The sequence below is a fragment of the Diadema antillarum genome, unplaced genomic scaffold, assembly GCF_040938485.1.
Source record: "Diadema antillarum isolate AM-2024a unplaced genomic scaffold, OU_Dant_1.0 seq00001792_RagTag, whole genome shotgun sequence".
In the NCBI taxonomy this organism is placed as follows: domain Eukaryota; kingdom Metazoa; phylum Echinodermata; class Echinoidea; order Diadematoida; family Diadematidae; genus Diadema; species Diadema antillarum.
This window is the reverse complement of record NW_027272470.1, coordinates 21832-49820: the sequence shown is the minus strand read 5'-3', so window position 1 is coordinate 49820 and position 27989 is coordinate 21832. Positions and strand designations below refer to the sequence as shown.

At 36.8% G+C, this 27989-nt stretch overlaps 1 protein-coding gene across 1 annotated transcript in view; it reads left to right on the top strand.

The window, feature by feature from the left end:
* The window catches only part of LOC139712322 (rifampicin phosphotransferase-like), a 73155-nt gene extending 50800 nt beyond the window's left edge, over positions 1-22355 (top strand). The window contains exons 28-42 of the mRNA XM_071624161.1: positions 676-804; positions 1467-1551; positions 2760-2848; positions 3724-3882; positions 4963-5022; positions 7819-7916; positions 8880-8943; positions 10029-10100; positions 10910-11001; positions 12350-12428; positions 14305-14347; positions 14774-14850; positions 15622-15724; positions 18272-18346; positions 22261-22355. Coding sequence (XP_071480262.1) covers positions 676-804; positions 1467-1551; positions 2760-2848; positions 3724-3882; positions 4963-5022; positions 7819-7916; positions 8880-8943; positions 10029-10100; positions 10910-11001; positions 12350-12428; positions 14305-14347; positions 14774-14850; positions 15622-15724; positions 18272-18346; positions 22261-22331 — 1296 coding nt within the window. The 3' untranslated portion in view covers positions 22332-22355. The remainder of the gene's footprint in view (positions 1-675; positions 805-1466; positions 1552-2759; positions 2849-3723; positions 3883-4962; positions 5023-7818; positions 7917-8879; positions 8944-10028; positions 10101-10909; positions 11002-12349; positions 12429-14304; positions 14348-14773; positions 14851-15621; positions 15725-18271; positions 18347-22260) is intronic.
* Positions 22356-27989: the final 5634 nt, after the last annotated feature.

The window sequence follows — 27989 nt, the reverse complement described above, 5'->3', positions numbered from 1 at the left end:
GGTAAAGATTTAATTCTTAACCTGTTGAAGACTAGCCCCAAGTATATTGGGGCAGATGTCTATGTGACATCTGTGTTATAGCAAAAATATCTTTTTGGAGGCATTCAGATATGTACACAATTAATGCTATCCTTCACACGAGTGAAGTTCAATAACTAAAGCAGGCCTAGCCCTATGCCAATAAAGCCTCAATGACACGAAAGTGTCCACTTCTTTGTAATGTGGAATGGGGCAGATAGGCAGTGATATAGGATTGTGCTTAGAATAATATTGTTACAAACAAGTATCAAAAATATGGGTAGGACTGCAGTGTTTGAAAAGACATCATTATGTAAGGAAGTTATTTTCAAATATGAGGAACTTCAAAGATCCAAAGGTGTGGAGCCATGTGATGCAGTCACTATGCTATTCTTTAAAATTGAAATGAAGCTGCCTGACTGTATGATAATGTGAAAGAAACTGATGCTAAGAAAAAGACCCAACAATACTAGAATCCATTTATGCATTGGTTAAAATGTAGTACAATGTGTATGTCTGTGTTTGACCAAAACCAATATAGACCTCAATTTATATGCAACATGAGCAGTAAATTAAAGTAATGAAGAAGCTACATGGAATGTTCAAGGAGTGCTAAAGGTTTTTTCACATGAACCTGATGCCAAATCTCTTGTCCAGATCATATGGACAGCAAAGGGAGATGTGGATCGCCTGGAGAAGAAGCTGGAGACCTACCAGCTGAAAGACTACAACACAGCCTCTGAGATGTACCAGGAAATATCCAGCACAATACCAGATGTCTATGAGGTAACTGTAAGATAATGTTTAATTCACTTTTTTTTTTTTGGTAGTCATAGCTGGACTATGCTAAGTAAAATTTTATTTACATTTCTTCTTGGAAATCAAAGTAGAAGAGAAATTATGATATGACTCATATGTACATTCTAAATGCAAGATAGCTGGAATTAAGGCTAAATAAGGTTGGTTGTTGCGCTTATTTTTTAAATTGCCAGTACATATATGCTATGACAAGCATAAGCAAATTCCGTTATATACATTTTGATCAAGATATTATGATTCTCAGCTATTCCTGTCAATGCTAAACTGGGGACCAGTGTGTACATGTTATGTACATATGTATGTGTATGTATTTAGTAAATATAATGATTTGCACTGGCATAGCCAAGGGGGGGCGATGGGGGCGGTCGCCCCCCACCCCCCAAGATTTGGACCGGGGATTTGGAAGGTGGAAAAAAAAAATGCAAAAAGTTCTCTCCGTGGAAGGGGACACCCCCCTCCCACACCCTTCCCCCCCCCCCCCCTGCTTGCTTCACTCGCTCAGGCTTGGTCGCTTCGCTCCCTCGCATACTAACACCACCACCACCCCCCCCCCCCCCCCCCCCCCCCCCCCCCAAGATCAAATCCTGGTTATGCCGTTGATGATTTGTCATTGATAATTTTTTTTTCAGGCTTGGAGGGCATCCATGTTTCTCAGTTCAATCTCTGGTTCCTACAGCAACATTCTCATGGCAGTATTGACGAAAGGGTCTGCCCGTGAGTTTCTATGTGCATGTGTTTTACTTTCAGAAAACCGATACTATTACCTGTACGCACGCACCATATTGTGTAAAGTCATACTTGATGCATACATCTGTACCGAATTATCGAAAGGAAATGATGCAGCACTTTGCTCTTTGGCTCATCGGGGTAGGATAAAGCAGGAGCTCCTTTGACAAGTATGTATGTCAATAGGTGTGATATTAGCATAGTAATGTATAGGATTTACTCTCCACATATCAGACTGGAAGCTGGAGTTAGGTTGCATGCACTGTTTTATTGATAACCAAACAAACAGCCTCAATGATAATTAAAAAAAAAAGAACTGAGATAACATAATAGTGAGTGTATACCATAATAGATACATAACGCATTTCATAAAATGCTTATGACAGGACAATACAACAGTGTCAGGTATGTGGCCAATGCTATAACACAATTTCTGATCATCACAGGTGCTGTTGTGAATATATATCCAGTAACTTCCTTACAGTGAAGTCATTAAACATCCTATGTTACTGTAATAACATTTGACAAATAGTTACCATGCAAACTGATATTTGCACAGTGGTAAATTTTACTAGGATTCTTTAGAATTCTACTTGACATACCAAGTCCCAGATTTGTTTGTCAGATGAGTTTACTCCTTTGATATTACTGCTTGAAACATGAATACCACAATATTGTAACTCTAATCAATGTGCTATCCCAAGTTAGGTACAAGCTAGTGAACAAGATTGTCTCCAGATTCACAAGCAGCACCCCCTTGTGGTATTACATTTTATTAGATACTTTTGAAGGTTAAAAAAAGATATACGTTCTTCATGACAGTAACAAGGATGGTCCGATTTGAATCCTAAGCAATTGTAACATTGTGCCCTGCTTCATACTGTCATTGTAGGATTCCTCCACAGCATTGCATCCACCACTAGACTTCTTGCTTCACTTTTCCCCTTCTTTTGTATAATTTTTTTTTGCTCAAATATAAAAAATATATAATCTGCCTGTTTTGCATTGCCAGTTAAAACTATGGGTCTATGTGCCTCCAATGATACTATTTCCTTTGGAAATATATATATATATATGTATATATATATTTTTTTTTTTTTTTCAGTCACCTCTACCCATAGTTTTAACCAGAAACTCTCAAGGCAAAGTATATTTGTATAATATATTATACAGACAATTCTGTGTTCTTCCTTTAGAGTGGCAGACAGTGCATTACTCAGAGGTGGCTATGATGCTTTCCAGCTGTCCCAATGTCAAAAGTGCTGATGTTCCTGTGGCTCTGGAGGTAAGACCAACAGAGATTATGCTGTTTATGTGTTTGATACTAAAGGTACATGTAATAGAAAAAAGGGAGGGTGTTTTAAATGTCTGGTGAATGAAGCCATATTGGAGCCTGATTGGAGAATGAAAAAGAATAGAAATACATTACATTATGACAAACTGGTGTTTTCATGAACTTACGGTACCTCCAGGGGGGCATTTCATGAAGCGTTTTATCAGATATTTTGTCTGACAAACTGTTAAAAGCTACTGAAATCCTTGCATCTGATTGGCTGAGAGCAAATTTATCTGACCAAGTTGTTGGACAAAACACCTCCTGGAATGCCCACCTGAAGGGCACTCCCTACTCCACAGCTGTTCCAATGAGACATCTGCTTGCAAAGACAAGAGGTTTGACTACACATTGTGGTGCATTCATGCATGTACATAAATCACAGGCATTTTGGTGAATTCAAGAAAAAATGGGTTTTACTCACTTGCCTCGCACATTATTTCTGGCATATCATCATGTATCACACATTTTGAAGTCCTCAGTCAGATACATTTATTCATTTATTTTTTTTTTTGTGTGTGTATGTGTTTTCAAGTTTACATTAGCGTAGGCACCTTGTCTTGTACTGTCTTGCTCTTGGCGTGTGCTTAGTACAGTGCTCACCCAATAATTGGGAACCACTTTGTGCAACAAAATTCAATGTAACAAACCTTTTAAATGCTATTTTTACGGCTTAATCATTCACAGTGGGAAAAATGCTATTCTGAATACAATGCTATTCAGAGAGATTTCTTTTTCTTGTAAGGAAATACTCATCACAAAAACTCCATGAGTGAAATTTTAGAGCTTATACCTGTGTCATTCTTCTATTCCTGTGATTTGATCAGAACATAGCCAAGGCAGTTATCAGTGAGGGAAAGGCAGACTCCTTTCCAGCATGGGAGCCACAGTCAGCGCTAGAATGGCTCATGTCACCAGAGAGTCAAACAGCTGGTGCTGTCTTCAAACAGTTCATTCAGCAGCAGGGACACAGGTGCATCCGTGAGGTGAGAGAGTTTCCTTGTCAAACTAATACATATCATGTGGTTAAAAAAAACAAACAACAACAACTTCATCAGCATATATGGGTAAAACCTGTTGACCCACAAATATGAAGTCTGCTCATCCATCAGTATGTTGCTTGTGGCTGCAGTAAATCACCAGATAGTCCCTCCAAGCCATAGGCATTCCTGATCATAGGTGGTTGATGTAAAAATTTAACTGTTCTGCTAGTCCATGGAGGTGTGTATGTATGTGGTGTGTGTGTATGTGGTGTGTGTGTATGTGTATTACAGTCACAGTTATATTTACAATTATTTGGAACAATCATCTTTTAACTTGCTTCATGGAGCATAAGAATCACCTTCTTAGATGTGGTTTTGTTGAAAAGATTGTTCAAAATAATAATTAGGGAACACGTCATGATAAAAATGGATAGTTAACTCCCAAGCAGTAGTTTATAGCAAAAGATGAAGCTGATATGAATGGGTGGAATAAAGATAAAGCATCTGCATAGCTGCAAGGAATTGTACAAAAGAAACATCACAGTTGTTTTTACTGGACAAATTTTTGAGAACCTTCCTTGTCTAATTTCACAGATGAGAGTAAACACACTAAGATATATGTTAACATATGTAGACATATTATTTTGCAAATATATCTATGTTTAGTTACACATTTTGTTATCTTGCTCATTGGAAATAAGTGACTGTACTTTTACTTCTCAATTTCATAGATTTGATCTGAAACTGGTTTGGATTATTCAAGCCAGTTCAAAGTGAAAATTTGCTAAAGTCTTATCATTATGAAATACTCAACATTTACATTATGTGAAATATTGTGGGTTTTTTTTCAGAACTCAGGGAGAATACCACTACTTCAATGGACATTAAAAGGGATGCCACAAGCAAAATTTTGGACAAATCAACTGAAATATAATTTTCAATACTAGTGTACTCTCAGTTCCTCAAAGACTATTTTCTCATTGCTTGTCTTGTGTATATCCATCTCTCTCTCTCTCTCTCTCTCTATCTGTCTGTGTGTTTGTCTATATTTCTCCTATTATCTGTCATTGTCTCCCTCTACAGTCAGAGTTTAGGGAGCCATCATGGAAGATGCAGCCTCTGACAGTCATTCCAGTTATCCAGGTCAGTGGTAATTTGTGGTACAAGAGAATATCCCTTTCCAAGCAAGGCACATATAAGAAAGCATTTTTGGTTTGTTCTCATATGACAGTATGGCATATATGGCAGTATGGCAGTATGACTCACATCATGTAATACTATAAGTTACCCCCTGCTTGTTCACAAAATACGGGCAAATATCTACGGTCTGGTGCCATATTCCATGAGGCCGGAGGCCGAATGGAATATGGCATCAGACCGTAGATATTTCCTGTTTTTCGTAAGAACAAGCAGGTGGTAACGATTTCATCTTTTTAAGTGTAAGTGCTAACCTTCGTCTCGCTGATTTCCCCTCGTGAATGATGTTGAAATCGCCGGCTGTCAGCCATGACCATGTTGACTTAGGCCTACGTCTCGCGAGCTGATTATTGTATGCGTGCATACAAATACGTAGACGCCATAATATACTGCAGTATCCAGATATAAAGGCAAAGACAGCGCGTCTAGCTAGCTCGCTCAGGCAAAGACGCACATCACCTGAGACACGCTGTCTTTGAGGTTGCTGTTGTCGTTTATCAAGCGTCTAGTGGTCTCAGGTTATGTGCGTAATACACTTGAGGACCGCACGCTGTCCATTTGTTTTGTACAGGATTAGCACGCACTTCCCTAAGCGTCTTTGGTACACGTGCAGCTAGCTGTGTAATATCATGACGTCATATCATGTAATACGGAATATATTCAGTGGTGGATTTAGCGCATGCGCACAATATGACCTTATCACGGAATACGGGATATATTCAATGGTTGATTGACCAATGAGATTACAGAATTCACGATCACTAAAAGATAATACATGAGGCCAAAATTTTACTACAGAATATTGATGTTGTTTCAAATGTACACTGTATCAACATCTGCTGTTATAGATTTGCATGTAAAGTACAACGCAATATTGATGAACAAAAAAGCAGGAATGAACAGGAAAACAGGAAATACAACAGGAAAGTGCTTGGAGTATTATCAGCAAGAGAAAAAAAAGCCTTTTAGTATAACTGAAAATTATACATGAAAAATGCAAGAATCATTAATTTGAGAAAAAAACAAATTTATTCCTTGTCAAATGTTTCAGATTTGACAATAATCATGTGACAACGGGACGTAGGTGCCTTTTGTTACATCGTTATCTACTACGCCAATCGGAACTCAGATAATACGAAGCACACTAGTATGTGGCACTTGACGCTGGCGGTAGTCACTGCAACATGCAAAGATAGTGCAGACAAGGTTATCTGGCTTTCGCTGATTTTGGTTCGGCACCAAAAATGTTCCTCATATCTGCACTAATCTTTGTGTTTGTTTTGGGTGGTTTGGTGTTTTTTTTTGCCTGAAATTTATCTCGCAATAAAAGAAACTTTGAATTCTGATGGGATAACATGAGAAGTTACTAGGTATGAGACAACTTCCCTCATGAAAAGAGGATTCTCATTGTATGTGACCTCACTTTAACAGGAATCCCAGTATATCATCAGTGTTGAGATATCATATAAGAATTTGTCAAAATTAGTTAAAGATTAAAATACAGTTCATTTTGTATGCAGATGATACCAGTATGCTTATGTCTGATGATGATACTAATATTTTATTGTTACGTTTTAATGAAGAGATTCAAAAAATTCATGATTGGCTTCTTATGAATAAATTAGTTTTGAATGTGAAGAAAACTCAATGTATGATTTTTACTAATAAGAAAATTAATATACAGAATTCAGCAATTTATATGAATAACAATCTTACAAGAATTACGAGTTCATTGTCATTTCTTGGCGTCATTATTGATAATGAATTATCTTGGCATAAACATATTGATTCAGTCTGTAATAAGATTTCTAAATGTATCGGTATCTTATACAAATTAAGATATTTTCCTCACAATATTTTATGTATGATTTATAATGCTATTATATTAAGTAAACTTCAATATGGTAACATTGCTTGGGCAAATACATCAAATTATTCTATGGTCAGACTTTTCTGTCTGCAGAAGAAAGCAGTAAGAATTGTATGTCACGCCAATTATCTTGCCTCCACTAAACCTCTTTTTATGAAATGTAATGTTTTAGATATTTTTGAATTGAATAATCATAATATTATTGTGTATTTATGTATTTATGTTTTAAAAATTGCATTCCCCCGAGTCTTTCGTCCTTGTTTCAGTTAAATAGTGTTATTGACTCGTATTGTTTGAAAAATCCTCTGAATTATCATTTACCTCTTAATAAAACAAATGTTGGTTTATATTCTGTTTTGTATAGAGGACCTTTAATTTGGAATAATTTGCCACAGGCAATTAAAATGAGTCCATCTTTAAATGTTTTTAAACAAAGATTTAAATTATTGTTATTGGAAAAAGAAAAGTAATCTACGCATTCGGATATTAGTATTACTCTGTGTTTGTTTGTTGATTGTTTGTTTTTTGTCTTTTTATGTGTCTGTTGTAAAACATGTATTTTTAATTACTTTGGTTTTAATTTCTGTGCACATTTATTTGTTCGACTTAATATGACTTTTATTATAAATGCTTTTGTTATGGTGGCAGCTGCTCATAAAACTTTGTTTTTCTTGCTGTCTCCACATTCTGTTACACTTGTATTGTCAATTTTAGTTTATTTATATACCTTGTCTGAATGTTTTTTATCTGTTTGAATGAAATAAACGCGAATTGAATTGAATTAAAATTGTGTTAATTCATGTGCATGTCATGTATGAATGCTAGTGTTCATTCCCACTTTCATCTACATTTTTTGACTCCCCTGTCTACAGTCCCTGCTCAGAGGTAGAGATGTTGGTCGAACCAAGAAAGAACTGAGTGTGGGGGATACCCTGAAGCAGCTCAAGGTGCCAGTTACCATGATGGAGAGGTAATTATGGTCGTGCGATTTATAGGAGACAAATTGAAGAAACTCACACCTCAACCTTCAACCCTCTTCTTAATATTCTCTCGCTTCCATTAATATTAATGCCATTTCCATATTAACTTACTATAATACCCTAAAACTTGACCTGGACATGAGTGGGGGCCAGAATATGGTTTCATCAGTTAGAAAGATACAAGTTGATAGAGCATGTCACACCAGAAAAGCATGATGAATCTATTTATCACTCTATCTATAAACCTGATTGAAATAATTATGTAGTTTCAAATTGCATAGGTAGCACAGAAGACTTTTTTCAATTTCCAGGAGTTAAGCATCTTTTGTAATGGCCAGTGTACTGTAAGACCAGTAACATTAGTGTCGTGAAACTTTTGCAAATTGGAGCTGATATTGTTTTTTGCGGTATGGAACTTTTGCGATTCGACCCTTGCATTCAATACATTGTGTAGATACACACTTTCACATTCAATTTACTTTCACAAATCTTGGGTCCTTGTGAAATTCATAAAAGTTTCTTGTGTGCAAACATTTCTGGTTTTACAGTAACCCACCTATGCACAGAGCCCTTCAATGAAAGCGATCAAATCAGAGGAGAGCACTGAAATATTACCAGTGAAGAAACTGCGATATCTACTTAGTGTGTGGTCTGTGGAGGAAGATGTCTCATATTCTCTGACTTGCATCATGCTAAGATCTGACAGTGTGTAAATTTCAACTGGCAAAGATTATTGTGAGCAGTCAGAATCATTTTCACAATCTTGACCAACTGTCAGGCAGAGTGATAACTTATTATATATTACCAGATATCATGAAAATTGTAATATATACAAGTATATTTTATTGGGTATCTCGATGTTCCATACCTTATGGGGGGGGGGGGGACACAAAGAAAATGTATTTTAGGGTATAAGTTTATAATTGTACTATGCATTATGTGTGTGTGTATAGAATGATTCTTCGGTACTTCATACCCAAGACACGTGAAGCTGTTGGACACAGAGAGTGGGGAAAGGTAGAGAGCTCTTCTTTATTTCTCCATTCTATTACTCACTCTTATATGGACAGAAATATGTCGATAATTGCCAAGATAAAACTTTGACATCTTGATGTAAATTACTTGTCAGCAAAAGTGCAAACCACAAGTTTGAATTAACTCATTTCCGTGTAATGATTACATTTTGTCATAAAAATGCTAATTGGCCTAACTTTAATTTGGTTGATCAGAGGAATATACTGTAGCTCTGTCACTTCCACCACATTGCTGTTTCACAGGCTGGAAGAAACCTATAAAGGGGACTTTAGAGAAAGGCTATGTAGACAGAGAAAGGCAAAATCCATAGGCTCTGGAAAAATTGCTACAAAATGTTGGATGCTGCATAACTACTTGCAATAATTCTATTTCTTGTTTCTGAGCACAGAATTTGCTGTCCTTGTTAAAAGTGTTTTGTGATAACTTTGCAAGGAAAGGACTGACAGAAGCAAACAGTTGTATAGTATACAAATGACGCACAGGTCTGAGTGCGTCAGTCGGAATTGTGTGCATAAGGTAACTATGGAATGCTTAACCCACGAGGCGAAGCCGAGTGGATTTAGGCTTAATTCCATAGTTACCGCATGCACACTATATTCCGACTGACGCACAAAAAGACATGTGCGTCATCTGATTTATAGAATGGGTAATTTTCTTGCCAAAAACCCATTTTTCTATCATGTTACCTGATGACAAAATGACTGGATGCATTTACTTTTGGCTTGCCGTAAACGAGCATGCATCAGTTTTTACTGGACGCACGGCCCGCCGTGCAATTAGTTTTTACTGGACGCATGGCCAACCTGAGTGCGCGAACGCTTGCTTAGTGCCGCGAACCTTTGTTACAAGTACGCGTACTCTTGAAAAGTGCACGATAACATGTTTACCACTGTGACTCAGCGTGCGGCCAGTAAAAATCAACGCATAGCTCTCGACCAATCAGATCGCAGGATTCTCGCTACCCATTCTATAATACAACATGTTATCTCTTAGTAGAGAGTGATGTGTGGAAATCAACATGCTCAGACAGTCATCAGTTTGCCTAATATTTGTGTCTTTTATGTCAGTCTCTGGCAGTCAAGATGCACAATCACCTGAAAGAAGGTTACTGGAAGCTTGGCCACTTGATGCTGGAGGAGGTAATTGTAATTTGATTTCTCTTATCACATGAAAAGAATTCAAAAATAAGATTTGTCATTATTTTGCAGAAATAGGAATACCACCTGTAATATCATACTTATTCTTCATGTATCTAGAAAAAAGATGAAGTGTTATATTTGTGATAAGCCATAATCTATAGAAAGCACACAACAGATGAAAGAAATTTAAGCAGGTTTTCAGTCCTTAATTTCAACAAAGAGATAAATTGTTACTGCATGGGACTGATACTAGTTTTATCCAGAACTGCCGGCTGCTGTCTGTTACAATATTGTGTCTTTCAGGTGAAAAATGTGATTTTATTAAAATTTGATTCAGTGTGCTTAGTATGTACTATTTTCCAATTTTCAACCAAACCATCGCCCATATCATATCTCTCACTGACAGTGTCCATTAGATGTTGTATGTTAGTATGTTGTCTTTTTTGTTTTTGTTTTTGTTTTTGTTTTTTGTTTTTTGCAGAGGTTTTAAGTACTGATAATGTCACTTGATATGAATGATATATTTCTGTCAAGAAATAATCATTAAATCTCATTATATGTATAGGAACTACCAAACTGTTTGCAAAGACACTGCAAGTAATTAATGTGATATACCAATTGTTTGACAACAGCGTAATATAATGTTATTATCAATATATGATAATACTGTAGATATGCTTACACAAACATGCTCAATAATGATTAAAAGTTAATTTCCCGTGATGCAGTGATTTAGGTTCCCTTTTTATTTTGCGTTTATTGTATTTATTGATTAAAAAAAAAAAAAACTCGTATGCTTTTATTTCCAGGGAAGACTGCCAGACAAGGACCTAATCTTCTTTTTGACCCATCGAGAGATAGGCCTACTTCTGAAGCATAGATCTCCACTATTGGTTTCAAAGTGAGTAGAATGAAGAGAGTGAATATCACAGCTCTGAAAGGGTCACTTATATCATTATTAAAAGGTGAAGTTTTAAAGTACAAATGCTGGCCCATTACTGTATAGTACTGTATATGTACACTTGTACGTAAATATATTGATTTGAATATGTGTGTTTTTTTTTTTTGGGGGGGGGGAGGGGGTCAAATGTATTTATTAGTGTTTGCAGCCTTTCCTATAATTGCAATATTTAGAAATTTATTGCCTTTGAATACTTACTGAGGTGAAGAATATAATTGTTCATTACAGTTGCAGAGATGGCAGCAAAGGAGATGGATTGTTGTGGTTATGACCTAATACCAGTAGTTAAAGGACAAGTCCACCTTCATATACGTAAGGATTGAGAGAATGCAGCAATATTAGTAAAACACATCAGTGAAAGTTTGAGGAAAATTGGATAATCCGTTCAAAAGTTATGAATATTTTAAGTATCTGCGCAGTCACTGCTGGATGAGAAGACTACTACAGTGTATGATGTCACATGCGTACAACTGTATAAGGAAAATAAACAAGAATTTCACAAAACTTTACTTTCTGAATAAAGTGCACATTTCTTCGACTTCCTACTGACGTATGTTAAGGGTAATATCATTCCCCCTGCCTTCTGAAAGAGAGAAGTCGAGTGTTCTTTTGTTATGCGAGAAAAATGGAAATATGTTGAATTTTCTTTATTCTTCCTTTATATCGTTGTACTCATGTGACATCACAAGCTATAGTAGTCTTTTCATCCAGCCGTGAGTGAGCAGAAACTTCAAAAATTCGTAACTTTTGAGCGGATTGTCCGATTTTGCTCCAACTCTCACTGATGTGTTCTACTAATATTGCTGCATTTACTCAACCCACATGCCTATGAAGGTGAACTTGTCCTTTAAAATCAACATACTTATCTTCTTTAAAATCTAAGTTCTGATTCTTAGATTGCAAAATTGTATACATCTCCCCAATTAGGGCCTATCCCAGTTAACCCCAATATTAGCATGCATGAAACTTTTGTGACTTTCATGAGGAGTCAAAATTCTTGAAAAATGAAATGCATGCAAGATTTTTTATCTACACAATGCATTGATTGCGTGTGGCAATTTAGGAAAGTTTCATGATGTGACAAAGGCTGTTGGCTCCGTTTGCAAAAGTTTGTGGTTTAACAGTATACCAGTAAGAAGTGATGGTGGTAGTGAAATTAGGCAAATTGTTGCACATTAACAAAGGTTCCCTGACAGAGAAATTTAATACCCGGATATCTGATCAGGAGAATTGAAATAGAAAAGGAAGTTGATACTCAATGTTATCCCACTTATTCTGCCATGAACAGAGCGATACGTCGTAGGAAACTTCTCCCATCCCAGAATGCCATCAATTTCCCAGAGATCTTCAAAGGAAGTCCACAGCCAGTGAGTTACACTCTCTTCATCCTCATTCAAATCTGTCTCACCTGTGCCTGCTATTCACTTCCACATCTTTGGTCTTGAATGCAGACACGTCTAAAAATACCTTTTATGATTTTCCCAGAAAGTACTGATATGTAATTCTTTTAAATGCTGTGTTAGTGCTAACAGTGTTGTATACTTTTTATGCCTCCGCCAACGAAGTGGCCGGAGGCATTATGTTTTCGGGTTGTCCGTACGTCCGTCCGTACGTCCGTCCCGTTTTGTTTTTGTCGATATCTCAAGAACTGTGTGGTGGTTTTACATCAAACTTGGAATGAGGGTATAACCTGGGGGGATAATACTTTGTTTGGATTTTAGGGTCACTGGGTCAAAGGTCAAAGGTCACAGGTTATTTTGTGAAAAAACAGGTTGAAAATTCATGTTTTTCTCCATATCTCGCAAATGGTTCAAGGTATCTGCATGGAACTTAGTATATATGCTTGTTCCAATGGGCAGTGATTATCTAATGAAGTTGGGGGTCATGGTTCAAAGGTCAGGGGGTCAAAGGTCACGGTCAACTCCTCAAAATATCACTACTTTCCTTATATTTATGCAATGCCTGAAGTTTTTTTTTTTTTTTTTTAAACTTGATGTATACATGTATTACCCAATATATATTCTGTGGGAAGTTTCTTGCCAAAAGGTCAAAGATCAAAAGGTCAAAGGTCAAGTGAAAGTGCTGAATTGCACTTTTTCCTCCGTATCTCAAAAGTAACTCAAGGTATCATCATGAAACTTACATATTTATGCATGTTCAACCTAACAGTGATTCTCTTTGGAACTGTGAGGTCAAAGGTCAAAGGCCAGGTTTAGATAATGCTATTTTCCCATTTGATACTGAAATTATACTTTTTCTCAATACCTTGAAAATTACTCAATGCATAGACTTATAAAAGGGTCAAAAGTCAAGTAAAAATCATCAGTTCCCCAAATACCTGCACTCTGACATTTTAATCATTCATCCAATTGAACCTAGTTCTAGGAAAGTGAACATTCAGCACATTTGTGTCAAACCTGTCATTTTAATATTTTACCAGTTGTGTGAAACTGTCATACATTGTCAAGACACTGTACTATAGACCTGTTAGGAGAACCATGCATTATGGGGGAGGCATATCAGTCGCCGTAGCGATATATCTAGTCTTTTTTTCAGTTTGTGTTGCACTTTGTTGAGTGTGAAGAATACACAGTCATTATCTCAGTGAAAACTGATGCATACACACACCTCAATAGGCTAAACAAGATGTGTGTCATACATTTGCATGTGTTACACTACTTGAGCCATGACAACTTACTCCTAATATAACATCTATGCAACTCTGCCTTGTAAAATTTCTGCTATGCATTCAATTTGAATGTAAGACAATAGATTATTTTTATTTGGTTGGGTATGCATGAAAGAATAATACATTACTCAAAACTAATGAATTATGATAGTTACACTTTGACAGCAAGAGTAATAGGTCAGTGTTTATACAGTCATTTAAAATCCATTTGCAGGATAAAGAAGGGAATGTACTGCAGTCAAAGTACACGGCATGAGTTTGCAGAACTTCTACATTTTCAGTGGCGGATCCAGGCGGGAGCGCACCGGGCGTGCGCCCCCTTTATTTTTTGTTAAAACAAAACAAATGAAAAGAAAAAATGGTGGGGGGGCACATGCGCCCCCTTTTATTTTGTAAAGGCCCCCCTTTTCGGAATTCCTGGATCCGCCCCTGATTTTGATTATCATAGCTATCTCTGATCTTTCAGATTGTAGTCTAATTTAGGTATGCAGCATGTTTCATTAGTAGCATGCAAATTTTGTCAAAACTCAGGTTTTGTATTGTTTCCATTTTAGATTGAAGTACAAGCAAAGACATCGGCCCTTGTGACACTGACAGGTTAGTGTTTGTTCCCTAAGATGAAGGAGACTTGCTCCTCGGTGATGTTCATTTTTAACACAAATACGATGTTGATTTTGTTGTTGTTGATGCTGTGGATTGTATTATCCTTATGGAGAAGAACACATACTATTAGCAAGTTCTTATTTTTTCAAGATACATGTTGATTTAATGATGCAAAAAGATTTGTAAAACACTCTGAAAATCTGAAAATATAACAGAATTAAAAAGAAAAGGTTAATTCTTCTTTGATATTGAAGGCACACTTGATCTACTTCCTTTAGAAAGCATGAAGAATTATATGCCTTTGTGCACATCTCATCAACAGGTTGCGGGAGAAGTACATTTCATTTAAAACTAACATTTATTCCTTCTACCCTTAAGACACCATATCCCCTATTAATCCATTTCTTTATCTAAACTCAGGTCTTCCAGTGTGCCAGGGGAAAGTGCAAGGGACTGCCAAGGTTGTCACCAAGCTAGAGGATGCTGGTCTGATCCAGGTATTGTATTCACAGTATCTATTTGTTTGTTTCTTTATTTTTTTTTTTGCTAAATATTATCCACATAATCATTTCAACATCTCTTGCAAGCCTGCATATCCAATTTTGTTTGTTTGTTTGTTGTTGGGTTTTTTTTTTACATACAACTGTAGGACCCAAACTTGTTGTTTGTGTACTGATATAAAAAAATAAGATGTACACTAGTGTATTATTACAGTGGTGCTGGTAGTGTGGTGGGGAGAGGGCAAATAAAAAAACAAAAAATATAATATGTGCATGTTCATCTTAAAAAAGAAGAGAAAGATTAAGTGATTGATATTTAAAATGGCTCGTCTTTAGGTAATAGAATATATACAAACTTATTTAGATTTTAACCAAGAAGCAGAGCCACGAGGCAATGCCCCAAAGATCCAAAGGTTTTGATTGTTAACCAGTTGAGGACGAGTCCTGAGTATACTCAGGCAAGTGTCTATGGGAAATTCATGTAGTAGCAAAATCAAACCGTCCTCAACGGGTTAATATCTTCTCCAGATAAAGTGAGGCACCCTTGTGGTATTGTTTGTAGATATATAGGAAAAAGGTAACAGTTTTCATGGAGTTTTGCTTGGAACCATATATGAAATTAACCCTGTCATTAAAATTGTTCTGTTCTGAATTGACAGGAGTCATCCATAGTGTTAGGTAATACAGTTATTCAAACATGAAATGACTATGAATAGCATGATCTCCTGCATAGCATGAGGTTTAATTGTAGTCCAATATTTTCTGTAGACAGGAGACATCCTGATTGTGGTGTTCACTGATGTTGGCTGGAGTCCTTACTTCCCCCTTATAAGGGGATTGGTGACGGAACGTGGAGGTCTCATTTCCCATGGTAAGGACAAATTTGATTTTTTGTCCCCGCCGTACGAGTTCGAGCAGGGGACTATGAAACGGGCTCCGTACGTGTGTGTGTCCGTGTGTCCGTCCGTGTGTCCGTGTGTGCGTCCGTGTGTGATCAAAATGTTCAATTTGCTACTTCTCTGTCATTTATGAGCCGATTTTGATTCTGTTTGCTTTATGTGATGGCACTAGGTGAGGGCTTCAAAACTACTACACAGAATTTTGACCTTTGACTTCTTTGACCTTTGACCTTGATTTTTGACCTATATTGTACATTGCATGGCTACAAAATGCTACTCCTTCGCCATTTCTAACCCGATTTTGATTCCGTTTGCTTTATGTGATGGCACTAGGTGAGGGCTTCAAAACTTGTACACAGAATTTTGACCTTTGACTTCTTTGACCTTTGACCTTGATTTTTGACCTGTATTGTACATTTTGCTACAAAATGCTACTCCTTCGCCATTTCTAACCCGATTTCGATTCCGTTTGCTTTATGTGATGGCACTAGGTGAGGGCTTCAAAACTTGTACACAGAATTTTGACCTTTGACTTCTTTGACCTTTGACCTTGATTTTTGACCTGTATTGTACATTTTGCTACAAAATGCTACTCCTTCGCCATTTCTAACCCGATTTCGATTCCGTTTGCTTTATGTGATGGCACTAGGTGAGGGCTTCAAAACTACTACACAGAATTGTGATCTTTGACTTCTTTGACCTTTGACCTTGATTTTTGACCTATATTGTACATGGCATGGCTACAAAATGCTACTCCTTCGCCATTTCTAACCCGATTTTGATTCCGTTTGCTTTATGTGATGGCACTAGGTGAGGGCTTCAAAACTTGTACACAGAATTTTGACCTTTGACTTCTTTGACCCTTGACCTTGATTTTTGACCTGTATTGTACATTTTGTTACAAAATGCTACTCCTTCGCCATTTCTAACCCGATTTCGATTCCGTTTGCTTTATGTGATGGCACTAGGTGAGGGCTTCAAAACTTGTACACAGAATTTTGACCTTTAACTTCTTTGACCTTTGACCTTGATTTTTGACCTATATTGTACATGGCATGGCTACAAAATGCTGCTCCTTCGCCATTTCTAACCCGATTTCGATTCTGTTTGCTCTATGTGATGGCACTAGGTGAGGGCTTCAAAACTTGTACACAGAATTTTGACCTTTGACTTCTTTGACCTTTGACCTTGATTTTTGACCTGTATTGTACATTTTGCTACAAAATGCTACTTCCGGCGGGGACATATATTACGCACCACGTAATTTCTACTTTTCCTTGTTTGCCTAGTTTTTAAGTATCTTTGTCACATGCTTGAAAAATTCCTTAAAAAGTTCAAATGGTTTTTTTTTTTTTTTTTTAGGGGGGGGGGGGGTTATCACCTGACAAAGGCATATATAGGTGGGACTAGCAGATCCCCCTGGCATCTGTCCCTCATCTTTTGCCCATTCAGTATATCTCCACTACCCATCATGGGTTTCCCTGAAAGATTTACGTGACAGAAATATCTTTCCAACTGCCTCTCCAATTGAGATCAAACTTGGGTCTGAAATGCACTTGACAAAATGCTTTTTTTTTTTTAGCTCACCTAAGCTAAAGGCCCAAACGAGCTATTGCGATGATTCATCATCTGGCGACTTCGTGTGTCGTCCATCATGCACAGCATACAACTTTCTTGTGACTGGGTGTGAACACATTAATTGCAAACTTTTGCACCCACACACTCAGCAGAAGCTCTCATTCCACATGGTACAGACAGGAAACACACAGCTCAAGCCATGCTCATGAGATACCTGCTAAGATTTGTGTTTCTGTCATAAAAATCTCTTGGGATGGGGGTCTATGAAAATGATCAACAAATGGCTGCTCTCTTGTCACTCAGAAAGCATTCACCCATAAGGTCATGTAGCAATATTTGCAAAGACCTCTCATGGCTGTGAGGTAACTGTTTTCTACGAGCCATTCAGCAAAATAAGTTTCTAAAATTACCAAGCATCATAGTGGCCTGTACACTCCCTTCCTCCATTGTACATTTATTACAATGTCCATTCTCTTTACTTCAAGTGGATGAAACATAATCTGGCGACTTACTTGTATGTATCAGGCAACCATAAAAGAAATATTTGATGATTTAGCAAGAAACCTTGGCTCAGCTCATGCCCAGATTGATTATTTTTTTAATGTCAATGCCAACAGTGATATATGTGATACTGTAAAACCAGAAATATTCATGTGTATTTTAATTTTGGGAGAGCCTAAATTCGTGAAAATTAAAAGGCACACAAATATTCATGTCTACACTATACATTGAATGCTAGTGACTGTTTGTGAAAGTGTTTGTGAAAGAAAATGGGCGTCTGCGCCAATATGAAAAAAAAAAAAAAAATTAATGCCGAGAACATTTCTAGCTTTTCAGTTGTGTTTTGGTGATGATCCCTTCCTGACATTTATCATTTCATCTCACAATCAATTTGTCACAGAAAACATCCGAGACTCAGAACTTTTTCCTCTTTTTTAAAGGTGCTGTGGTTGCAAGAGAGTATGGTATACCATGCGTTGTCAATGCAAAAGGTGCTACTTCTTCATTCCAGTCAGGTAAGATTGAATGCATTTGGAGTCAACAATTTTCCATATCATCTGTCAGAAAGACGATACATGCTACATTTTTGTTCTGACTCGTACAATATAATGGTAGTTGTGTTGATTCATTCAAACAGGTAAATGGTGTAAGGTGTAATTTGAATGGTTTAGATGGTGTGAATATTCTATACACATTTGTTTTCGTCTTATTTTGTCCTTCATACTATCAACTTTTTCACACCTATACAAAGGACTACATAGGGTGTTACCACTTTGGCTCCCCTCTAACCACTTTTTTACCCCGGAAGTAGCAGTAGAAAATAAAAGAATGAAACCTTCGAGTGTGGTAAGGCCTTTGTTTTTGGGCTGAAGACTTTTTTTTTTTTTACTTGTCATCTGAAGAAACCCAGAAGTGGCACCAGCAGTTGTGCTGAAGGCCTTTTTTTTTCTTGTTAGCTCTTGAAACCCAAAAGTGCCCCCCCCCCCCACACACACACACTTTTGAAACCTTGATGCTGACCATACTTAACTTATGCCAGTAATAGGTCAATATGGATATTTGTCCCCGCCGAACGAGTTCGAGCAGGGGACTATGAAACGGGCTCCGTACGTGTGTGTGTCCGTGTGTCCGTCCGTCCGTCTGTCTGTCCGTCCGTCTGTCTGTCTGTGCGTCCGTGTGTGATCAAAATGTTCAATTTGCTACTTCTCTGTCATTTATGAGCCAATTTTGATTCTGTTTACTTTATATGATAGCACTACATGGGAGCTTTGAAACTTCTACACAGAATTTCAGTTGTGACCTTTGACCTTGACCTTTGACCTATATTGTACATTTTGCTTCAAAATGCTGCTCCTTCGCCATTTCTGACCCGATTTCGATTCCGTTTGCTTTATGTGATGGCACTAGGTGAGGGCTTCAAAACTTCTACACAGAATTTTGACCTTTGACTTCTTTGACCTTTGACCTTGATTTTTGACCTATATTGTACATTGGCTACAAAATGCTACTCCTTCGCCATTTCTAACCCGATTTCAATTCCGTTTGCTTTATGTGATGGCACTAGGTGAGGGCTTCAAAACTTGTACACAGAATTTTGACCTTTGACTTCTTTGACCCTTGACCTTGATTTTTGACCTATATTGTACATTTTGCTACAAAATGCTACTCCTTCGCCATTTCTAACCCGATTTCGATTCCGTTTGCTTTATGTGATGGCACTAGGTAAGGGCTTCAAAACTCCTACACAGAATTTTGACCTTTGACTTCTTTGAACTTTGACCTTGATTTTTGACCTGCATTGTACATTTTGCTACAAAATGCTACTCCTTTGCCATTTCTAACCCAATTTTATTTCCGTTTGCTTTATGTGAGGGCACTACAGTCTGTAGGTGAGGGCTTCAAAACTTCTACACAGAATTTTGACCCTTGACTTCTTTGACCTTTGACCTTGATTTTTGACCTATATTGCACATTGGCTACAAAATGCTCCTCCTTTGCCATTTCTAACCTGATTTCGATTCCGTTTTCTTTATGTGATGGCACTAGGTGAGGGCTTCAAAACTTCCACACAGAATTTTGACCTTTGACTTCTTTGACCTTTGACCTTGATTTTTTACCTATATTTTACGTTGGCTACAAAATGCTACTCCTTCGCCATTTCTAACCCGATTTCGATTCCGTTTGCTTTTTGTGATGGCACTAGGTGAGGGCTTCAAAACTTCTGCACAGAATTTTGACCTTTGACTTCTTTGACCTTTGACCTTGATTTTTGACCTATATTGTACATTGGCTACAAAATGCTACTCCTTCGCCATTTCTAACCCAATTTCGATTCCGTTTGTTTTTTGTGATGGCACTAGGTGAGGGCTTCAAAACTTCTACTCAGAATATTGACCTTTGACTTCTTTGACCTTTGACCTTGATTTTTTACCGATATTGTACATTTTGCTACTAAATGCTACTTCTGGCGGGGACATATTTTACGCTCCGCGTAATTTCTACTTTTCCTTGTTTTACTTATTATTATTTTTTTAAACCAAAATTTAGAACAAACTTTAGGGGCAGATCCAAGGAGAAAGGGGGGGGGGGCACAGAATTTTCTGGTGCCACTGCAGTCGAAAATTAAACGCAGTGCACCCCCTGGATCTGCCACTGGACTTCATTAATGTGTACTACTGATATTTTTGCATTCACTGTATATACATATGTATTTGAGGTAAATTTCCCTTTAAGAGGTACATTCACATGTAATGTCACAATTCTTTGCACTACAGCAGCATTTACTTAAAGACGCAAGTTTAGCAATTTTAGCAGGGGTGATATAGAAGGTAATTCATTCTGTTTGTATTTCTGATTTGCAAACACTGTAAACATGGATTAGATATTATTTTGCTTAACATTATCATGGTATTCATTTTAAATGGGTTTGGATATGATTTATATCTCTAAAGAGAGGTTCAGATGATGTTTAACTGAATTCACAAGAATCTACATATAAATTAAACATTTAACATAACCTATTTGTTTAAAAAATAATCCCTCAGTATGATTTGTGATCAAATTTTAAAAATCACTGTTACTTTCTATTCATTGTTAACTTGTCTGTGGTCTGCTATAGTCAACTGTAACTGTATGTAAGCATTGGTTGCTATCGTAGTAGCAGCACTGCCAGCAGTGTTCAGGGGTAGATCTACGTCCAATGATACTAGGAGTGTGGAGTCAAATACATGAGAGTGTCCAGTTTCAATTTCACTCCATTTTTTAGCATTGAAAATGCAAGGTCAAAGCCTCCTTTTTCCCGCCATTTTTTATGTTCAAATTCACACAAATAATGTACTCCTTTTGATCATTCAATAAAATTTGAATTTCTTAGAAATGTAAATTAAATGTTCTCAGATCCAGATTACATGCATGCCTGGTTAAAATCATGTCACACATTCATGTACACACAGCACTATCATCTAGTAGCGACAGCAGCTACACTAGGTGCTCAAAATGCACTTTCTCAATGTTGCCTGTTTAATCTGTTTAGAATTACTTGATATTTATACATATGATAAAAGATTAGAAGTTATCATTATGATAAGATTATCATTTTTTGGTAACAAATTATCTGTTCTCTTTTCTTTTACCCTCCATCATAACAAAAATTACAGCTTTGTGTAGCAACATCAAATTATATCTAGGTAGCACTACTTAGTGTGGAGCCAATTGTTGCTAACTTTTAATGACTGAATCACTTATTTCTACAGACTTGTATGTAGTATGTGCATTCATAAACTGATGTAAATTCTTCTCATTCATCCAGTCGAAGTACAAGATCAATAATTAGTTGAATCAAGAAACTGGAAAACAAACTCACTGTTGCGACGTTTCGCCAATTATCAATTGGCTTCTTCAGGCGAAATATTCACCCGAAGAAGCCAATTGATATTTGGCGAAACGTCGCAACAAAGAGTTTGTTTTCCAGTTTCTTGATTCAACTAATTATTGATCCTATGTGCATTCATGATTGTTCACAGCAAAGTGAGGCTACCAACGAGACAAAATTTATGCACAAATGCAGTCTAGGGCACATTCTATTCGCAATGGATTCAAGCAAGAACTGTTACCTTATTTTATTCTAAAAGTGATAGTAAGGCATTCTGATGGTCTTGTGTTAAATGGAACAGAGGTAGAAGCCCCCCAAAAAATTTCAAACTTTCAAAGAATAATTTGCTGGAAGTCATCCTAACCTCTGCATTTAGTGCAGTTGAAATTTGAATTGATATGCTATAGATCTGTCATTGTTACTGAGAGTACTTTCAAATGGAAGCAGCCTGTGTGATGGTGGCTTGTGGTTTGAAAAATGTGACAGTAATAACCTGAACATTTTTAGCCAACCTGAAGTTGGGGATTTATTGTCATCTTTTTTACTGATCTATACCAGGTGACCTTGTGGAGCTGGATGGAACCAGCGGAACTATCAAAAAGCTAACATCTGTGGTTAATGAAACATAGGTCTTCCTAAGGAGAGCGTGAGGATATTAATGCACAGTGTTTTGCTTATGCGTTTCTTTTTTTTGTCCCCGCCGAACGAGTTCGAGCAGGGGACTATGAAACGGGCTCCGTACGTGTGTGTGTCCGTGTGTCCGTCCGTGTGTCCGTCCGTCCGTCCGTCCGTCCGTCCGTCCGTGTGTCCGTGTGTGCGTCCGTGTGTGATCAAAATCTTCAATTTGCTACTTCTCTGTCATTTATGAGCCAATTTTGATTCTGTTTGCTTTATATAATAGCACTACATGGGAGGTTTGAAACTTCTACACAGAATTTCAGTCGTGACCTTTGACCTTGACCTTTGACCTATATTGTACATTTTGCTACAAAATGCTACTCCTTCGCCATTTCTAACCCGATTTCGATTCCGTTTGCTTTATGTGATGGCACTAGGTGAGGGCTTCAAAACTTCTACACAGACTTTTGACCTTTGACTTCTTTGACCTTTGACCTTGATTTTTTTACCTATATTGTACATTTTGCTACAAAATGCTACTCCTTCGCCATTTCTAACCCGATTTCGATTCCGTTTGCTTTATGTGATGGCACTAGGTGAGGGCTTCAAAACTTGTACACAGAATTTTGACCTTTGACTTCTTTGACCTTTGACCTTGATTTTTGACCTATATTGTACATTTTGCTACGAAATGCTACTCCTTCGCCATTTTTAACCCGATTTCGATTCCGTTTGCTTTATATGATGGCACTAGTTGAGGGCTTCAAAACTTCTACACAGAATTTTGACCTTTGACTTCTTTGACCTTCGACCTTGATTTTTGACCTATATTGTGCATTTTGCTACAGAATGCTACTCCTTCGCCATTTCTAACCCGATTTCGATTCCGTTTGCTTTATGTGATAGCACTAGGTGAGGGCTTCAAAACTTCTACACAGAATTTTGACCTTTGTCTTCTTTGACCTTTGACCTTGATTTTTTACCTATATTGCACATTTTGTTACAAAATGCTACTTCCGGCGGGGACATATGTTACGCACCGCGTAATTTCTACTTTTCCTTGTTTTCTCTGACTTGGAGCCAGGGCATTTCAAAATAAAAAGGTGCAAATGCACTTGTAGCAGAGCACTGAATGAAAATCAGGTCAAACAGTAATGGAAATTGCTCAGAGTTTAGCTCTTTACTTGCCTGCCCAATGGATTTAGATCATGCAGTATTGGATTCCCTAAAATTATATATTTTGAATCTCTATCTGTCTATCTGTGTACTCTGTCAAACTTTTACCAAGCAGCATCTCAATGAAAAGTGTTGATGCTATATACCAGTGGGCAGCCACTTGATGTTATCATGTAATGTATGTGATATGCCTTACATTCATACCTCCCTCATTGTACATGTATACCTCTGGTAGATACAAAGGGACATGATAAGATACTACTCATTGGTGTATCTCAGGTACAGATGACTGCCAAAAGATAGCGTGACATATCTCTTTGATTTTACTGTCAATGAATGAATTGGTCCCCACATGTAAATGAGGTGTTCAGTCTAGAGTTGATAGCTGCTATGTATTGTTGAATACTGCCCAGAGCCACAGTACACATGTATGTATTTAGGTGGTGGCCATTATGTGCAAAGTCTTATCATATATCTCAGGAGGAAATTGGTTGTGACCACATAAAGCAGTGGCTACTACAGTATAGACGAATTGCCACTTCAGTGGTTTGACTATAAGTCAAACAACTGTCTGACAAAAAAAAAAAGAAAAAAAAAAGAAAAAAAAAAGGTGGGCTTCAAGTCTAGGTCTGTGTGTTTAGTGGCAAAATAAAAGACCGAAATCATTTCTTTATTTCATTGGTATCCAAACATGTTGAGAATTCACGCATTGCCTCCAATAAAATGAAGAATCAAGAAATAAACTAGTAATGCATTATTTCGCCAATAAGAATGAGTTTATTGTTTTCAAATTTTCGGTGGCCTCCACCTTCTTCAGGAGTCTCGACAGGGAATGAAGGGTACCATAACACAAATTGAACATGAATACATAGTAATTGAACGTCATTGTTATGTAATAAACTTGTCAATACTCTCCTCCTTATGCGTGCTTTGACTACATTGCGTCTACATGGCAACACCATTGTAAAGGGTGCGCACTCTCATAGCAACCAATTCTGTGTATGAGTGCGCACTCTTCATGTTCAATTTGTGTTAATCTTTCAAATGATATATGATTTTTCCATGTTGGATGTCCCTAACATGCAATAAATTATGAAATGTCCAACTTGTAGGAATGCCACTTTTGAGAAAACTGGCTTTGAAGGTAGGGGCTTAGTCAGGTGCATCAAGTCGCCATTTATTGTTTGTGGAACATAAACAGGATTTAAAAGTTGAAGGCATTCACTTTGAAGGGATTATCAGATTAACCTGAAACTTAAACCACTCACTCACAATATTCAATGCATGATTATGCCAAAGTGTCAATGGTGACTGTTTAAAAGTTTCTTAGGGTTTACATATTCACTTTCATAAAATGTCTTTTGGAAACAATGAAAACCAACTTGAGACAGAAAAGACATGCCTGTGTGAAAATGGGAAAAAATAACTTTAAATATATCAGTACCCTGATAATCAACTTTTTGTGACTTGGTAGAGCATTGTTCTGTGAATGTTTTCTGAAAGTATGAGAGTGTGAAGTTCCTTACAACTAGAAATAATGATAAAAGGAATATTCCAATCTGCACCAAATAGTTTAAGCGTCTTCTACTTAGATTGATAGCCGTCCATCGCACCAGTTTCCATATTTTTGTGTACATCTTTGTGCATAGTATATGTGTGCTAAGGCTTGGGCAGCTGTAGCTTTGTACCATACATTTGCCCTACTGGCTAAGGATTGGCTTGGATCAGGCAGGCGATGCATTTCAAGCTTGTCAGCATTTTCCTATTCATTTACTACTTACACAACTTCAAAACTTTGTAACATGATGCAGGCGCACTCACTATTCAATGCTTGATCAATTATTTACACTATTTGCCTATATGTCATGCATGCTATCAGTTTTATTGTACTGTACATCGTATGGGCATAGATATGCATGTATACAAAAACACAAAATTTGAAGGAACATTGGAGTCTCCATTGCATTTGTTACAGATGTCATACATACGGGTATATTCAAGGTAAAAGGGTACATTTCAGGGATGCTCGGTTATTTCTGTATTCAGTGTGCATTACCACCAGGTACAATATGATCTTTGAGAACACTTGATTGAGAGATTACTTTTTGCCCAAAATTGCTCTAAACAAGCAATATGTTAGAATTTATGCCAAAATTTTATTTTGGCATAATTCTTGTTTGTTGTTGTTGTTGTTTGGGTTTTTGTTTGTTTTTTTTTGCCGAAATGAAATTTTTTGAGTGAAGGTATGTTACACTGGACTGACATCTATGTACCAACATGAAGGTCAAATCATTAATGTTCAATGAAAATTTGTTGTTTTGCAACTGAATGGCTTTTTACTAAATAGAAAAGATAATAACAGCCCTTAGATTCTGTTGAACACAGCTTTTTATACAATTTCAAGACTTAGTGTGAAACATACATTACGTGGACTGATAAAACTGTTGCATTTTTGTGTTCATGATTGTGTACTAATTTTCACTTTGTGTTATTGTCTATCTTTAGCAGTACTGATTGAAATAAGCCAATAACTTCCTTACAAGGTTCCAGGCAAATATGTCTTTTACCTTTGAATGTTTTTGTTCATTTTTTACCTTTATTTGTGTTTTGGCAGTGGAGAGTAGATTTGTTGTTGCTGCAACAAGTCTTCTGGCAGTCTTTGCACTGCATTTCATGAGTGGAACAAATGATGCTTGATCATTTCAAATACATGTATATCATATACATGTGAATTCAAAGTAAAAACAAAAAATTATTTGTCTCATATGAACTTAATATTACATTCTGTGCCTGCATTAGGACAATTACCCACAGCTAAATACTGGTTAGTGATATGGTTAGAGTAAAGATTAGGGTTAGGTTTAGGGTTAGACTTTAGGTTAGGTCAGGATTAGTTTCAGGATTAGGATTAGGATTAGGGTTACGGGAAGGGTCTGAGGTGATTGTCCAGGGAGTAATAGTATTAATTGGACAAATTACAGGTACGTAGGCTTCTAGAACAATAATTGTTCTAGAAGCCTATGTGCCTGTAATTTGTCCAATTAATAAATATCCTGATACCTTTTGCATATCCTTAAATTATACCTGAATTTGAAAAGCTGCAAGCTATCGTATGTGGGGATTAAGATTATGTAAGAAATGTTACCCTTAACATCTGTGATTATTTGCATATCAAACTCCATAAGCAATTAAGATATACAATGTATGTGATCATTCAAGAGTAGGTTTCCTGATGAAAATATTGCACGTGGTGGTAACCAAAGCAAATAATTATAGATTGTTATCTGATATGTGAGCTTGTTTAATTTGTTCAGAAAGTTAACATTTTATTGCCTATCATACATGTCATTAATTGATTTATCTTCTAAGTCACATCATGGTATAAAAACAAGTCGCTTGTTTTTTGAAGTTTATTATTCTTTGTAGAAATATGACGAGTTTGTTTCACATTTCAAGGAAACCAGTTTGTGTGGTGTGCCAAAAATGCAATAGAATTTTACCAACATGCTTATTTGGTAGTTGAATGTGAGCCTACTTGAAATTAATCATTTTATAAAACTAACATGATAACAAAGAGAGAAATATCACTTGCCTCATTCTTGATAAAGCGAACTGATGACAAGGAAATGATGTAATAAGGAAAACTGAGATGATATTATAAGAATATAGCAACAAATTCAAATATATTTTTTATGTTGAGAAAAATGAAAAAGGAGAAATTGAATGGAAGTGCAATATTGAAAGAAATGTATTTTATTCATTTCTAATTCATTGAAGCTATGCATCTATATGAAAACTATAAGAATATGCATCAGATGTATTGGACAAATTACATGGGGCTCTTCTTTTTCTATCGTGAAATTGTACTGGTTCTATTCTAAGTATATTCATTGGTAATGCAAGAATATGACTTACCTACTACAATTTAGTAGATGCTTGTAATCCTTTGGTAAGATCTCAGATACATCATCAGATGAATAATTCATTCATGTTGACAATATTACATGTAAATTTGGTAGTATGCACACACCAAAGGAAAGTCTCATTTACGTACTTCCATACAAGATCATTTGAATAAATGCATACAAATCTACACTCTCTGTATTTCTTAGTACAGTTAACACTATTTGCAGTACCTTGTGTCCAAAGTCAGAGTTTATCAAACATTGTATTGTCAAAGAGATGTAGGTGTTTGTAGGTGTATAACAGTATGTATATATACTGTGTATATAAACACTGTAATATAATATATGTGTGTGTGTGTGTGTGTGTGTGCGCGCGCGCGTTTGTGTGTTTTGATTGTTGATGTACGTGAAGCATGTATACGTGTTGATATGACCGGTAAAATGCTGATTGAGCTAGATGTGGTCATGGAATATAAGCTGCCAGATGCTGTGCAGACTTCAGGAACCTGTCTGGTATGTCATTGTGATGGATGTGATAAGGTTATGGCGGGCCGTCGGAGCCATAAACGAGTACAGCTGTGTAATTAT